This window comes from Numenius arquata, chromosome 5 (assembly GCF_964106895.1).
Source record: "Numenius arquata chromosome 5, bNumArq3.hap1.1, whole genome shotgun sequence".
In the NCBI taxonomy this organism is placed as follows: Eukaryota; Metazoa; Chordata; class Aves; order Charadriiformes; family Scolopacidae; genus Numenius; species Numenius arquata.
The window spans coordinates 41,016,963-41,034,117 of NC_133580.1; the positions used below are offsets into that span (position 1 = coordinate 41,016,963).

A 17,155-nucleotide genomic window follows, 5' to 3' on the forward strand; every position below is an offset into this window, starting at 1 on the left:
TGTTACTGTAACTTTCACTAGTATTTGAGTATATCATATCAAGTGTCTTTTTGAATTTTGTTTTTACAGGTATTACCTGAAGAACAACATGGAAACAGAAACTCTTTGCTCGGATGAAGATGCTCAAGAGTTACTACGGGAAAGTCAAATTTCCCTATTACAGCTCAGTACTGTTGAGGTGGCTACCCAACTCTCCATGAGAAACTTTGAGCTATTCCGTAATATTGAACCCACGGAATACATAGATGACTTGTTTAAACTCAAATCAAAAACAGGTTGCACTAATCTAAAAAAGTTTGAAGAGGTGATAAATCAAGAAACATTCTGGGTGGCTTCTGAGATTCTAAGAGAAACCAACCAGTTGAAAAGGATGAAGATCATTAAGCATTTCATTAAAATAGCACTGCACTGCAGAGAATGCAAGAACTTCAACTCGATGTTTGCCATCATTAGGTATTGTACCTTAATAATATTACTTCTAAGTAAAAAGCAAAGTCTTACTTATATCATTTAAAAAAAAAAAAAGTATTTAACAGAGTAAATCAATTAATACTGTTAACATCAACACTTGGCAATCCAATAAGGAGGGCATTTTCCAGTAATCTGAACTAGACACTGAAACTTTTGCTGAAATATTATTTGAAATGCTACTATTATGTACTTATTGCTCAAGACAGTGAGGCAAGGGTCATTGGTGAACATGGCACTAGAGAAACTACTGCACTTATTCAAAAACAAAGACCAAAGGAAATGGCAGTTATATGAAGAAAAATTATAACATTGTCATAAATGAATGGGTTAATTTCCTAAAGGGAGCTCATCGTTTTATGCTTAGTTCCTAGTATCTTGAATTCATTGAGCCATGATATGTTGCCTCTGTATAAGCAGTTTCTTGGATGGAACTCTACGATGCTATATAATAACCCGTAAATAAAGATCTTTTAATAAGGATTTAAAAATTACTGAAAATCTCAGACAGAAAACCTTTCTTAGTTTTGGAATGAAGACAGGAAACTCTAATGTGTGTGTTTATGCACATTTTTTAAAACATTCACATTTCCTTTAGAGTCTCCCAAGTCAGGCAGGAAGAACATAGCCAAATAAAAATAAAAATCCCTAAATATTGTCTCTCATTAAAAAGCTTGAATAAGTTGCATTAAAATGACATCTTTATCGCTGTGTCTAACAAAAGCACAGATTGAATGTGACACTTTTTCTGAAGATCACTGGTTCACTGGTTTTGAATACCGTTCCATCAAACACGGCAAGTTCCCAAGCCAAGGATCCACACTGATAATCAGTCAGGACCTCTGAGATAAAAATACCAAGATTTACTTCAGCTGACCTCAAGGAGAAATAAAAGCAACCTGCCTGCTAGCAATAACTTGAATGAAGTAAAGATTCTAAATACCAAACTTTCACATAGGTAGAAATGAATAGGAAGACAGGAAATGCCATTAAGGGGAAAAATGCCCTGCTTTTTGTATCAGCTACAGCTTCAGAATAACCTGAAATATATGATGGCTATATCAATTTGATCTAGGCACAATAAAGTCAGATGGATTATTGCAGTAAGAAGGAGGGGTCACTGTGCTGTCACCACCTAAACATTATGTAGATGGAAGATGGTTTTTTTCCCCAGACTGGGAATCTGGAAATAAGTGTTGATCCTAAGGTACTCCTAGATTATGATGTTATCAAATTCAGACACTGTTCCAAAGTAGTAAGTATAAGTACATGTTGTCTATAAGATTTAATTACTAATCAAAGTGTAAATTTATCTGGTTTTGGTTACATCTTGCAGATATCTCCAGTTTTTATAGCTTTTATAAAAAGCAATACACGCTGGCAAAAGGCAGTTTTCACTCTGTTACTTTGTTGACATTGTTGTGCTATGCTATTCTGACTATATGGTATTTTCCCATAAAAAATTTAACATGGTCTTTTCTAGGATTTTTTTTTTTGTTTCTTTCTACTCTTCTTAACTTTTTTGCACTTTTTTTGTTTGTTTCAAGTGGTCTGAATTTGGCACCAGTTGCAAGGCTCCGAACTACTTGGGAAAAGCTTCCAAGCAAGTATGAGAAACTGTTTCAAGATCTACAGGACTTGTTTGATCCATCTAGGAATATGGCAAAATATCGTAATGTCCTTAACAGCCAAAACCTGCAGCCCCCCATTATCCCCCTGTTTCCTGTTATCAAAAAAGACCTTACGTTCCTTCATGAAGGTAAAAGCAGAAGTACGTCGTCTTTTACCAGCTAAGGAAAACTATCTTTGCTGCCTAATAACTGATGTTATTGTTGATTGTAGGAAATGATTCAAAAGTAGAGGGCTTGGTCAATTTTGAGAAGCTGAGAATGATTGCGAAGGAGATACGCCATGTTGGTCGCATGGCGTCTGTGAACATGGATCCTGCTTTAATGTTTAGAACAAGGTAAGCGTGTCGTATTAGGCAGAAATTTTCCCATCTGAGAGAAGGCTAGGTGTCAGCAAGAGGTGCTTTTCAAGTGCCACTTGTTGTTTTGGAGTAGTATGAGTTTTTTGTTTGTTGTTAACAATTTACCAAAATTATGTGGTGTTCTAAAACTGATGAAATCATTACATTTTGTATTTATGAAAATATATTACATGTTTTATGTTATTCCTTAGCTGCTAGTTACCTCATAAAAATGAGATTCCGTCAATGGGAGGGAGGAGTAGATACTGTCTTGAACATATATGTATTAGTCTGTCTTCCAACTCTAAAAAAATTCAGTGAAATTCAGTGAAATGTTGATGTGTGTCAGCCTTATTGTTTTGATTTAGTAGAAGTGGGAATGTATCTGAAACAGTGTCAGCTAGTGATGCTAGAAAACGTGGAGTGAATGCTTTTTGGCTTCATGTTAGACCAGCTTATTGCATACTCTTTTTCTTAATTTGAGCTAGAAGAGTTTGTAATACCTGACTGTATGCCTGAGTCAAGGCTTTTTTTTTAATGTTTGTGGGCTTCCAGAACTGCTTGTCCTGAGGTCTGGTCTTTTTCTTTCTGAGCTCGTGTTCTTTCTCTGTCTCTTCTTAAACCCATGCTTTACTCTTCCTGGCTCTCACTTGCAGGAAGAAGAAATGGAGGAGTTTGGGGTAAGTGGTTGGAGACAACACACACAAACATTCATTCTTCCCTTACCATTTGCATTGTTTCCTTCTTGCTATCTTTAATTTTCTGGTGCTTTGACTTTCTTTCTTTTATTAACCCTTTTTTACTGACAATACATGTTAATCCAGGAGTTCTTTTGCCTTTTGAGGTTAAAACGCAGAAATTGTAAATTATTTATAAGAGGTAGATAGGAGTGGGGTCATCTTCTCCCCCATTTCAAGTTCAAATTGCCAAAAGAAGTGATTTTCAGAAAAAGAGAAATTATAAAATGGCAAGGTTGCAACATCTGAAAATTGCTGTTAACTTCTTTATGCCTAATAAGCAATTATCACAATCAAATACAAAAATTAAAACTTAGAAATATTTGCTAAACTAACTTACTTTCGTATTACAAGTCAGCCATCATTTTATTCTTAACAATTCCGGAACATTCATATGTTCAAACAACAATTCATGCAGACATACATACCTTGAAATGTGCATGACATTTATTTCATCATGAGCTAGCTGATCATTTTATTTAACAAAAAGCTGTCTTCAACCTAGCAAATGACAAGGAAGTTCTATTCCGTAAAACTGACCTGTTCATTTTGCGTACGGTCTGATTTAAAAAGTATTCAGAGAGCTTTCAAAACACTTTCTGTATATGTATTTAAATTTGAACCTCAACTATAGTCTTCTGTCAGCATTGCCTTACTGCATGAGCTTTTCCTAATGCTCCAGTCTTCTCAGTAGCTGGCTTACGTGAGAGAGCTAGCTTGAATGCTTTTCTAGATGTGTGAAGTGATATTGCATAGTTGGAGCAGAATAGGTTAAAATATTTGTGTAATTAAAATAGTGCCTGAAACCAAGTAAAAAGATTTCCTGACCCTCATCTTTCTATCTGTTATAGCTGTTTGACTTACTGGAATGAGGCATGTAAGCTTTGACCATAGACTGACATTCATGCAATCTTTTGCACATTTCGTGTTTCTCAAGTTATACCGCGTTGGACTAAGTCATACTTTCTGCCTCTTTCCTCCCCCTCCTGCCTCCCCTTCACTCCAGGTCTCTCAGCCAGGGCAGTACGAATGCAGCTGTGCTGGATGTTGCGCAAACAGGGGGTCATAAAAAGCGGGTCCGTCGCAGCTCCTTCCTTAATGCCAAAAAACTGTATGAAGATGCTCAGATGGCACGGAAGGTAAAGCAGTATCTCTCAAACTTGGACCTGGAAATGGATGAAGAGAGCCTCCAGACACTGTCTCTGCAGTGTGAGCCAGCCACCAACACATGTGAGCATTGTCATTTGTTATGCAGTGACAATGAAGTGGAAAATCGTGCGTCTAGTCATTTCCAAGTACTGAATCTATGAATCTTAAGGAAGTAATCTTGTGGGTTAACAATATAGAGACACGGTATTTATATAGGAGATAAGGCTTTCAGATGATATCATGCTGAAATGCACAAGGGTTCTTTAGATTTGCCCATACAAAGGGTATGGAGGAGCCAAAAGTTTCTTTACTGTTCTGATGTACTCAGGCTATTGGTGTGAATAGGGTTTGTCATCCTGGATATCTTGACCTTGAGAGGGAAAAGAGGATTTCCTGATGTCCAGGTGTTTCAGAAGCACCTGGCTGCAGCAGAGGGTGACCTTATGCTGGATATTGGTTTCATTTTGATTTGAGGGAATGCTGTATCTTATGCCATTCCCTTCCTTCATGGTAGCAAAAAATAGTAATTATATATCCATTCTAAACCAGTTGTAGTCCTTATGATAACCCAGTATACCTTCTGGTCATGTTATTGATAACTATAACGATAGTCACCTATGAGAGTTTTATTTTAAGAAAAAAGGATATGTTCTTTGATAACGTACATATTTTAAATGGAGTTAAATCTCCCCCTCTTTTCCTCTTGATCTTTTCTATCTAAAGGTATAGAAGTATTTGAGCCCCTTTTAATTATTAATTGGAGGGCTTTGCACTGCTCAGATTAAAACTCCCACAATAGTTTTAGCCAGAAGTCATTCTGTGTTTTCTCCCATTTCTTGCAAAGTGCCGAAGAATACAGGAGACAAGCGATCTGGAAAGTCTGAAACGTCACCGGTGGCTCCCCGGGCAGGCATCCAGCAGAAAGTGCAGCAGCAGCAGCAACATAAAGTAAACCAAGCATTGCAGGTCCCTGCCGTATCTCTTTATCCCTCTCGCAAGAAAGTGCCAGTCAAAGACCTCCCACCATTCGGTAAGCGGAACAACGAAGTATTCGGTTTAATACACTCCGGTTCGTTTGCTTATGTCAGGGAGACATTTTTAATCAAGAATCAGACATATATTTCTAGTAGCATTACATGCAGGTTATGCCAGTTCGTGCAGTGTGTATGCATAATTATCTTCTCTAGAAATGCAAAGAAAGAAATCTAGGAAAGCATCCTGTCAATTTAATCAGTAGAAGTATTTACCTGTTACTAGCAGCTGGAAAGAATGAACGTTTCTGAGTATCTGCCCTGGGATCTTGGCTTAACTTTTCCAAAGGGATTAGTGACTTGGAGTTTTTGAGTGACCCATCTGAGATGCCTCAGAAGTTTTGGTGTTTTTTCAAAAGTTGAACATTTAATGTGGAATTCAGGCCTATTCAAACTGGTAGTCCTGTGAGAAATGTAGGCCTGAAGTTTCACGTTGAGAATTGTCCCTTTGGCTTCTACTCCCTGTTGTTATTCAGTCGTTGCTGCCTGCATGTTGCTCAGAAAGATACCAGACTATAGGAATTTCTTCTAATCTGATTTCCAGATCTGTGTCCCAGCATGTGTATGTAATGTATATGCATTATTAAAGAACTTCTTACATATGACTTGAAGTACGTTAATATTCCTAATAAGTATATACAGCATAACTGGCCCTTCCTGTTGCGTGATGGCTATTTCACAAGAGCTTAATTCTGTTTTTACTTTTTATTAGTTTTACTTGTGTATGGCTTAGGCTGCTAGTGAAACATTAGAAGCAGCAAAATGAGCAAGAAACAATGTAATATTTATCTAGTTCTTGTTGATTTTACCACTAAATTTTAATCTTAAAAGGACTTTGAAGCACCATAGACTGCATTTTTGCTCATGGTGGGAAAGTTTCTGAAAACTGCCTAGGTTATGTTGATAAAGCAGCTGTAAATTATTGATAGCAGCATTGTGATCCAACAGATCAAAGATAAGATCTCTAGACTGCTTGAAAATAACCTTTACTACAGACATCGGCAAAACTGTCAGAGAAGCTCCGTCTTCACTTTTGAGACTGTCCCAGAGTGGATTTTTGAGGGGAGAGGAAGAGAAAGATGGATAAATGTTGCCTGAGAAAAGCAATTCTTGATGCCCTAAATCTTTACATCATACATCATCTTCAGGATGTTTTTACTCTTTAGTTTCCTAAAATAAGCTGGTGCAGAGATGGTTCTCAAAAATGAAAGGGAGAAAAGCAGCTGCAGGATGGCCTTGTTTTGTAAGCCTCATCTTATTCATCTTCTTTCCAGCTTTCTTTGACCTTCTAGGGTATTCTGAACAGAAAAGAAACAGGAGAACAGTTTCAGTTGTTATTACATAAACCTTCTCTAACCAGTGAGATTTGCATGTGTGTGGATACAACATAACTTTAATTAAAGTTTCTCAGTAACCATTACTATGCATATCCTTGATTTATACATTGCACAGGCAGTATTCTGCAACACCAAATCCGTGCTGTCTTTTCTGTGACAAAGCATTTATCTTAGGTGGCCGGAATGAAAGACTGGGCTTCACTAATATGTAGAAATAAAGTGCTATATTTTAAACGGGAGTAGGTTTAAATGTTTTGCTTCATTTAATATGGTGTCAAAAATTCACAAATATACAGGAAAAAATATTAAGGTTTATTCCTGTATGGTGTCTGCTCTATAAATGCATTGTGAAATAGAAAGATGTATTTATACTGGACTCTACATCTGCCTACATTAATTCTTATTTACAGGCATTAACTCCCCACAAGCTTTAAAGAAAATTCTTTCATTATCTGAAGAAGGAAGTTTGGATCGTCACAAGAAACAATCTGAAGACACAGTCTCAAGTGCATCTTCACAGCTGTCCTCTCCTCCCACTTCACCACAGAGCTCTCCAAGGAAAGGTATTAGATGTGCAATATTTCTCATCCTGTTTCCTGAAGCTTATACACTTTGGAAACTTCTGAGAGAGAGTTTGGACACTCAGGATAAACTGCTGCTGCTCCTGTTTTTGTCACGTATGGTCAGCAAGGGGGCAGAAAGTGTAGTGCACAGTGGGATACATGAAAGGATACCTGGGAACCTCATTTCAGGGATACCTGAAAGCCCTCTTGTTAGCAAAAACCAGGAAAGATAGCCTGATCTGATGCAAGATTTGATGCAGTAGGTCATTCACTGCAGCTGCTTCTGACAAAAATATTCCCATCTTCAGTGTTTCCTGTCAGTGGAAGGATGTGCAGATTGACACTTAAAATCTTTGGACAGCATTAAGCACACAAGCCTATTAGAGGAATCGTTTGCTGTGTCACGCATTTGGATGGGATGTGACCTGTGTATGACAGGCAGGTTTAAGATATTTGGGATTCAAATCACTAATACACAACATTTTACTAGCAGCCTGATTAATTATTCAAACATTGTATATGGATATTTGAGGAACAGTATTACACATTGGAGCTTTTTTGACTGAGCTCTTTTTAAGTGACTTCATAGAGTTGGGTTTTTAGGGTGTATTTAGGACTTTAAGGGGACTTTTTTTTTAAGCCTCTTTGGTTTTTTTCATTGTACTTGTTTGGGTTATGAATCGACAAAACAGAGAATGGAGGCATTTTCCTGTAGTTTAAACAAACAACAAAAAAAGTTCCTTTGGAAATATGATAGCATAGTTGTATTGCAGATAGCTTCTAAGTTATTCTCTCTTCACAATGTCATAAAAGTTCGCTTTAACAGTTAGATAATGTAGCATTATGGTAAAATACATATTTTGGAGTTGAGTCCCCATAACAGAAGTTCAGAACTCTGAAGAGATGAGTGTGTTGGAGCCTTCCCTGTAGCCATAGCTTTCCCTAATCTGCACGAGGATGGTAAGGATTTGAAACTTATGTATCACTGGTTCTACATTTTCATCAAATGGGATAGCTAAGCCTTTTTCTTTACCGCCTTTATGGTAGGTGTCAGTGCCGATCAGTTGAGGCCTTATGGCTCCAGACTAATGGACCCAACCAGTTCCTCCTCTCCTCTTTGAAGCAAGAACAGTGACAAGAATAACAATTCACCAAGGACCTCTGGGATAGGCAGGGCTTATGGAAACAAAAGGAGGAAAAATAATTCCATTGAATAAGCAGAGATCTGAAAAGGGGAGAGATGAATATGGCAAGGAAGTACTAATGCCTATCCAAAATCTCTATTGAAGTGATATTTACTAAGGTCAGATGGAGGAGGATGCTATATAGAGAAGACTTAGTTTATCACCTCGAGTCCTTGTAAGCTATCATAATGATTTTTCCCAAATACTACATTAGCAGTGAATTTATATAAATATGGTCAGGCCTGTGCATTTCTTGAAAAAGGAATTGGGATTCTGTACTTGACTCATAGTGGGAAAAGTACTTTATTTTTACAAAAACCAAATCATAAACATGATTATAATTATTTTTTTTAAAAGAAATCCTTGTTTTGATAGCAACTTAGAATCATAGAATTGTCTAGCTTGGAAGGGACCTTTAAGATCATCTAGTCCAACCATCAACCTAATTCTGATAAAAAAAATCACTAAACCATGTCACTAGGACATGGTGCTAATGGGATGTTCTTTCAGACAAAAATGGCAGCATCAATTTCATGTTCTCAGCAAGTGAATTAGGATAGATCAGTTGAAGTCATCTTGACAGTTATGTGTAGACTGAAAACAAAAAATAAAAACGGCAGTTACTTGTGGGTGTATGTTGTTTAATGATCTTTAATTTAGCTGGCAAGAGCGTTCAGCAGAACTTTGTTTAATACTAAAACAAAAGCTGAATTTGCCTCTCTGACATGGTTTGCGGATTTTATCTCGGTCTGGCAGCGTCAATGCTACCTCCAAATGGCAGTATAATTCTGGTAATAAGTTCTATTTGGAATGTAGTTAGTTAGCCAAGTACCACAAAGAAAGCTTGAAAATCTGGCCCTGTCTCAGCCAAGATACGTAATAAGCAATCAGCCCAAACATCTGTGCTTCATGTTGTATCTGTTGTTCATCTCTGAAGAGTAGCTTTGCAGAACAGAAAAACTGTGTGAGAGGGTCTGTTGGATTACTTTAAGCAATAATCTTGTCCAGGACATCTCTTTCGTTCCAATCTTGGAGACAGTGTTTATGTACAGGCAGTTTTTGAGAAGTGAGATTTCATAATGCAAAGGTACAAGTATGATGATGCATTGAAAATAATTTGGGGGAGGAGGACAGAGAAGGAAGAAGGTGAGCAGTTCGTTTCTAAATGAGAAGTTCATGTTCCCACAATCTTAAACCTCTGATTAAAAGACAGAATACACAGTATTATACAGTTCTGCTACGTATCTTTCTGTCCTTTGCAGTGCTGCTTCTGTGAATAAAATGTAACTGTAGTTATGATTAGTTAGTAGTAAATGTTGCTGGCTGCCTGGCAATAACTGAGCTTCTCAGAGTGTCTGATTAACATGGTGTTCCCTTTGCAGGCTATACTTTGGCTCCTAGTGGCACGGTGGATAACTTTTCAGATTCTGGTCACAGCGAAATTTCTTCCAGATCTAGTATTGTCAGCAATTCCTCTTTTGACTCTATGCCAGTCTCCCTGCATGATGAGAGGAGACAGAGGCATTCTGTCAGCATCGTGGAGACAAATCTTGGTGTGGGAAGGATTGATAGAAGAATCATGATTGAACCGGATCAATACAGCTTAGGGTAAGCATTTTATTTCTGCTTACTTACATTATAGTTTCATGTAGTGTGTATGTGACATGTATATGTATATTTCTTTATGTAACTTCCGCTGTATGTCTCTCAAATATTTTTTTTTCTCCTCTGCTCTTAAAAACCACTATTTTGACGCTGATCATGCTCCATTTTCTGACAAGAAAAGGTTTTGCACTCCTGAGTGTGTGATGAGGTCTACAGCAGTAAGACTTCACCTCAATTGTCTTTATCATCTGAGTATTTAGTAGCGCTGTAGATTATCCTCTTTATGGCAGACTAGTATCCTAGCCTGTTTTCTAGATGGGGAATTAACTGAATTAGACGAGAAGTTATTCATACAATTATTCAGTGATCAAGCTGAGAACAGAAATAGCTATTAATTTTCCAGTCTGTTTCATAGAAAAGTGTATATTTCTCTAACCCAAAAATATTTTACCCCAAATATCTCCTAGTCAACAATAATCAGAAGCTAAAATTCACATCAGGCTGCTGGCTTTCTAGGTAATTTTCTAGGTAATTAAATTGTGTGATGGTGAGGAAGCTAGTGCTGTGAGGAGTTTTCTAAATCTCTAGCAGTGAGCCTTGGTCTGAAAATAATTGGAGCTCTGGCTCCTATTTAGTCTCCACTTACTTTTCTGAGCTGTTATTTGGATGCTTCAGTCCTCTGAATGGTTTCAGGGCTTTTAATTCTGCAGGGTATGTGGATGGCAGGCCTGTTCCAAAACTGGTGTACTTCAGCTTTGGGAATCCCAGGCTATGCAAACATCTGATTAAAGATGTCTTAAATATTTGGAGGGAAAAGGTTCCTGTCTGCATAGCAAGCTGCCCTGGAAGCACAAATCCCAGGAGCTTGGATAGCCGCTAAGCAAAAGTGACACTTTGTCGGTTTTCACTGCTGCTGTGTAAGTGATAGTGTCAGGCTTACTTAATCGCTGAAAGGCTACAGAGAACATACTCACTCTACAAAGTAGCATGTGTTTCTAAAATTAAGGTTTAAATACATTTCCATTTGCAAGAAATATTAGAAAAATTGCTTTCAGAATTTCCTAAGCAGAAGAAAAACCTGAAAAGCTGAAACCTAAGCCTGAATTTTGGCCACCTCCTGCTAAAAATCTGGTTTTCAACTTCTGATCCTTTGCTTCACATGGCTGGAAGAGCAGTAGAAACCCTATTTATCAGTTTGCACCCCTTTATCTATGTCAATGTGATTTGCCTGTCTTAAAGGTCTGTTGCAAAGTTAAGATTTTACCTTTTAAAATAACACCACTGAAGTGTTAAGTTTCGTCAAGATATCTATCCAGTAATTTTTTTTTGTTGAGGCTGAGCTTGAAAGGAAAGTGTTCTGTTCTAGTCTCAAAATTGAATTAGTCATTAATGCAAATAATATAACTTACATCAAAACCTTCAGTCACAGAATCATAGAATGGTTTGGGTTGGAAGGGAGCTTTGAAAGGTCATCTAGTCCAACCCCTCAGTATGTTTGCTTTTCTCTTGACTGTTGAGTTCTTCATGTGTCTTGTAAATGATGTACAATTCCAACACTGGATTTATGTTTTGTTTTTTTTTTTCCCTCTTCGATGTGCATGTAGCTCATATGCACCATTGTCGGAGACCAGAGGCCTGTATGCTGGAGCAACGGTGCTTTCTTCTCCTAGTACAGAAGAACTGTCACAGGACCAGGGGGACAGAGCTTCACTTGATGCAGCTGACAGTGGCCGTGGTAGCTGGACTTCTTGTTCAAGTGGTTCTCATGACAATATACAAACAATACAGCACCAGAGAAGCTGGGAGACTCTGCCTTTTGGACACGCTCATTTCGATAGTTCAGGCGATGGGGCAGGACTGTGGGCCTCGGGCAGTCATATGGACCAGCTGATGTTCCCCGATCATGGCACAAAGTATGGCAGGCAAAGTCAAGGTAGGGAGGGCCTTGATCAAGCACAGTCCAGAGCAAGCTGGGCATCCTCAACAGGATATTGGGGAGAGGACTCAGAAGGTGATACAGGTACCATAAAGCGGAGGGGTGGGAAGGATGTTTCGATTGAAGCTGAAACCAGTAGCATAACATCTGTACCAGCAGAGGAGTCAAAGCCAACTCCCGTGCCCACTCATATAGCAGTATCACCAAGTAGTACAAAGGGGCTTATTGGTAAGTTAAGTTTTGTTTACCATGAAGTATTTTAATTGATTTGCCTATAGGTTGGGGTTTTTTTTTATTATTATTTTAAAACTTTTTTTTGTCTTGTTTGATTATTTTTTTTTTTAAAGCAAAACCATTTAGTAGTCTCTCTAAAATTTTCCCCTTTAACTGTGCATTTATTGCTAGGGAAAATATCACTTATTATTGATTCTCAGTTCTGGCAGCTTCTTTGTATTTCAAGATAGGCTGCCATACATCAGAAAGACTAGCTCAGCTGCTGGACAGTGTTTTGAGAGGTTGATGTATTTAGGTGTCCTGAAATGTGAATTTCTTTTCACTGTAAGGCTCCATGTTCTATATTTAGATATCTTAATAAGTGGGCTGATTTTTTTAGAAGCCTTTTACTTTGTACATCTGTATGACTTGTCTGATGATTGTGAATATTCTTACTTCTGAAAATGGGGTCACTTTGTGCTTAACTACCAACTGAGATGTTTATTTGGACTGTTGAAAGCGAAGAGGTTCCTAAGAAACTAGAGCTGAAATACGTTTATAATCATTCAACAAAAGAAAGATCAGATAATATATCAATTAATTTGAAGGTCTGTTTGGCAGTGCTTAACATTTTTCTCATACTTTCATTTTACGCATCCCAGTCCTTGGGCCATCCAAGACCTCTGCATTTTTGCCTATTTCTTTCCTTTCATTCCCCTTCACTTTGCCTTTCTTCAGGTTAATATGAAGGACTATCTAAAAGCCATTTTGCACTGATACGGCTGAAAAAGTCTGCCAGATTGAGGTCATGCTGAGACCACTGTGATAAACTGCTTTTCCATTTTTTGCCCAAGTATATTGCGTAGCAATGTCCCATTGCTTCAAAGCTTCGGTGCAGATCTGAATCCCTGAACTATGAAGAGGAGGAAGCTGTTCAGTTCAGGACTCCAGGTTCTGATTCATGCCGCTCTCTAGTTTTACTCTTTGAAGCCCTTGGTTTCCACCAAAATGTACAACAAGCGTGTCCGAACTTGCCTCTCAAGGCAGTGCTTTCCACTATGTTTTTAGAGACTTATAGGAATGTGAAAGTGATCTGAAAATTCAAGCCACACGCTTTTGCGTGCTTCAGTACTATTAACTAATTTTGCTGCAAATGTAACTCTGCATATCACTCCAACAGGAGCCACTATCTTTACATGTTTCCTTTTGACTAAATAGATATTGATCTCTTGCAGTATTTTAATAGATTTTTTTTTTTTTCTACATAATTTCTTCTGCGTCAAAGTTACTTTTCAGAAATCTTTGAATAACATTTCTCAGAAACTTCTTCATGCTGGTTTGCTCAGTTAAAACAATGTGTCCAAGAAAAATACTTAGATTCTATCAGAAACTATTTGATTTTGTTATAATACCAAGACTTTATTTTTAGTCTATAAAAACTCACACCCTAGTAGCACCAGTCCATTTTAAGCTTGTACTGCCCTTTCATTCAATTCCATGCTGCATAATGCAGGGTGATGTTGTCATCGCCACTTGTGCAAGAACATACAGTGTGTGACAAGCTGCGGAGAGTAATTTGTCTGTGTCAGTGGTTTATCCTGCTCGTGTTTTGCCTTTGTACTGTAAGTTACATGGTCATGTGTTAAAGGACTATACCCACAATAAGTGTTCAGTATCAAAGCCCCAACTGACTTCTTTAAGTTCATAAGTCCAAAATAGAGAGTATGCCTATCTGCTGCGTGTTCCTGCAGATGCTTAAAATTCTTAATTCCTATTTCCTCCTTTGAAGTTCTCTGCAAGAGAGAACTTCTAAGTATGCCCAGAGTTAAGGTTTATTCAGGTAAACAGTTACATCTCTATGAGGTCCATCTCCTATATAAAATCATATTTAATCAGTGTTCTTATGGGCATAATTTCAAGTTTGAATTTTGCAGAAAATACAACCGTAAGAGCAGCAGGCAGTAGTGCATACAGAAAGTATGAAGATGAAGCCCACTTCTCTTCCTTACCTTTTGGAATTGTAGTTTATGTTTCATTAATTAGTAAGATTTGTAGGAAGAAATAATTTATCAGGTGCTTTCCTCCCCGCCCCTTCCCTCATTGCCAAGATGGAGAGAGATGAGCTCTTAAGCACAAAACCCATCTTCAGGATTAAGATAGTCATGCTCCTTGGGAGATGTCAGTATTCCTGATGTTTGCCACTTCTGTGGACTCTTAAGTCTTCCACGTTACTTTGATCGGTGTAGGTTCTATTCTATACAATTGATGGAATAGCTTCAGTTGCTAAGTTTCTAAGTTGCTAAAATTCCCCATGTGATTTGGTGAATTTTATTAGATTAATGGTTCGCTACTGGAATATAGCTATATATTCATATATTATATTCATATATATGAGTATGCTGTATATTCTGCACTTTCTTTCATGGTTTATTTTTCAAGGCCTTATTGTCTGCCGTATGGTAGTTAACTTTTGTCCTTCGGATTTTCTCCTCCTGGGCTGTTGAGTTGGTTGATGTTTATTTAACTTTCGCTGTTTATTTTCCTTTGAGCAATTTTCCTCTTACTATCTTTAATAATAATCTGTTGTTTTTCCTGCAGCACGAAAAGAGGGTCGATATCGGGAACCACCTCCAACTCCTCCTGGTTATGTAGGAATACCTATTGCTGAGTTTGCAGAAGGTGGCTCCCATCCAACTAGAAAGCCTCCAGATTACAACATAGCACTTCAGAGGTCTAGAATGGTGGCACGGACATGTGAGACTCATGGGACATCAACTCCGCAGCAGCAGTCGCATGGCCATTCAACTAGCAGGCCTGTGAACAAACCTCAGTGGCATAAACCAAATGAGTCAGATCCACGTCTTGCTCACTATCCGTCTCAAGGGTTTTCCACAGAGGAAGATGGTAAATTTCTAACTGTTAGATTTTAAGTGTGCTGCATGCAAAAATGGTCAATGCTTTCACAGACACAAAGCAAATTACGCAAATGTGTTCTGCCATAGAAATTCTTGCCATAATTTGAGCTTTTTTCCATCTTTCAAAACTTGCTCTTTGTTAACTTTTTGGAAGGGGAGGAATTCAGTTCATCCTAAATATAATTTAAAATTTGGAATCTAGGTCCACCTGAATTTTGGGTAACCAAACAGTTGGCTTAGGCAACTTCTCTGAAGGTGCCTATGTTCATCAGGTACAGTCCTACCTACCCTGAAAGTTTCTAGCGTACCTAATGTTTGGCACTAACCATGTATTTAATGGTCAAAAAAGTATCCTGGTCTATAGAATACCTGCCCATCCGCCCCATAGAGCATTGTTGGTCAGGTTTATTTGGATAGTCACATTCTACCTGAAAGTCTTACACTGTGGACACTGGGTTTTCCACACCAACTGCTTCACATAACGAGCCCAGTACTCTTTTGCAACCTCGCTTACCCAAGTGTGTCTGCATCTTTATGCTTTAGCTCAACTATAATGACAGAAAAGCTATATAGACACAGTCTTTCTGGTTTTTCTATGGAGTGCAAGCACAGCTGGATTGCATTTTTGGGGCTAGCTGCTCAAAATTTAGGTGAGGCAGTGCCCAAATCACTTATTTGAATGCTTTGTTTTGCTTAATGATAGAGAGGCTAATGTTCCCCTTCTCTCCCTAACTGCTTAGTTACTAAGGTCTTATGTGCAGGATGAACTCTGCAGTTGAACATGATGGAAAACAATGAAGTCTGCCTTAATCAAATTGCCTCAAACTTTGAGAATTACCATGACAGAGAATTTTAATTGTTTCTACCAATGAAGACTAAAGCTGCACTCGATACTTATGCAATCTTAATTTAAATAAATCACAGATATATCTAGGGAAAAATGTAAAATGGCTCTATGAAGCTATTGGATGTCTAGGAGTAGCTGTGGTGTTCTTCAAGCTGAGGAACTGCAATTGTCTTATTTTCTTCGAGAACAAAATTACAAAGGAATACTTCTCATGAGACATGAAATGTACAGATATTTAGATTCTTTTAAAATTTATGCCTAATACAACGAAATAGAAGACACGTGAGCACAGTACAGGTTGTTTCATTCAGTAGCAGTCTTGTTCTATATGAACTAAATTCTATTTTCCCCTATCCTATTGTGTTTGCAGAAGATGAACAAGTCTCTGCTGTCTAAGACTTGGGCTTTTCTGGATCCAGAGTGAGCCACCTTAAAGGAGAGCACAAGAAGACGTCCCTAGAATAGGAGCCTTGGAACTATAGTTAAAGGATGGTGGACCTATTTGCCTCCTTCCCTGCCTTAAAGCAGCATGGGGCTTCTTCCTCCGCCCCTCCCCGTTCTGTCCCCTCTCCCCTTGCATGTGAAATACTGTGAAGAAATCGCCCTGGCACTTTTCAAACTGTGTTGCTTGAAATGCACAGTGCAGCAATCTCCAAGCTACCACTGTCGCTGTCTGCCACATCACACAGTATCATTCCAAATTCCAAGATCATCACATCAGGATGATTAACTCTGGCTGCACTTCCCTATGCCTGGAAGGGTTGTTGTTTTGTTTTTTTTTTTTAAAAAAAAAATAATCTTCCTTTTAGATTTTAATCATGATCCTAGCACTTAGTCTCATTGGGATAATGAGATAAGCTAGTTGTCAAATTACATTTGGCCTATAACCTGCAAAGAGAAAAATGCATTGAAATCCTTCAAGGAGGCAGTGCTTATTTGCTTGTTTACAATGCCTTTGTTACGATTTTGTATGTTTGCGTTTCGGAGGTCAAATACTGCATCTGCTTAGTAATTACAGTATTATTTCATACCTGTAAGTAGGGTTGCCAGCCTGAGCTCCTGGAAAGAATATTGCTATCACGTGGCTGAGCAGGGCAGAAGGGAAGGCAGAGGTTACGGGCTGCAGCCTTTCCTTGACCGTCTCTAGCTTCACTGTTAATGTGCCCCTCCCAGGAATCTTCAAAACTTTGTAAATGTTAGC

At 38.2% G+C, this 17,155-nt stretch overlaps 1 protein-coding gene across 2 annotated transcripts in view; it reads left to right on the forward strand.

The window, feature by feature from the left end:
• RAPGEF2 (Rap guanine nucleotide exchange factor 2) overlaps positions 1–16,350 on the forward strand; it is a 189,994-nt gene extending 173,644 nt beyond the window's left edge. For both annotated transcript variants that reach the window (XM_074147893.1, XM_074147894.1), the window contains 11 exons: positions 70–453; positions 2,016–2,227; positions 2,311–2,434; positions 3,094–3,117; positions 4,181–4,404; positions 5,168–5,353; positions 7,102–7,254; positions 9,821–10,046; positions 11,648–12,207; positions 14,791–15,096; positions 16,325–16,350. In XM_074147893.1, the coding sequence (XP_074003994.1) occupies positions 70–453; positions 2,016–2,227; positions 2,311–2,434; positions 3,094–3,117; positions 4,181–4,404; positions 5,168–5,353; positions 7,102–7,254; positions 9,821–10,046; positions 11,648–12,207; positions 14,791–15,096; positions 16,325–16,350 (2,425 nt within the window). The remainder of the gene's footprint in view (positions 1–69; positions 454–2,015; positions 2,228–2,310; positions 2,435–3,093; positions 3,118–4,180; positions 4,405–5,167; positions 5,354–7,101; positions 7,255–9,820; positions 10,047–11,647; positions 12,208–14,790; positions 15,097–16,324) is intronic.
• The last annotated feature ends 805 nt before the right edge of the window (positions 16,351–17,155 follow it).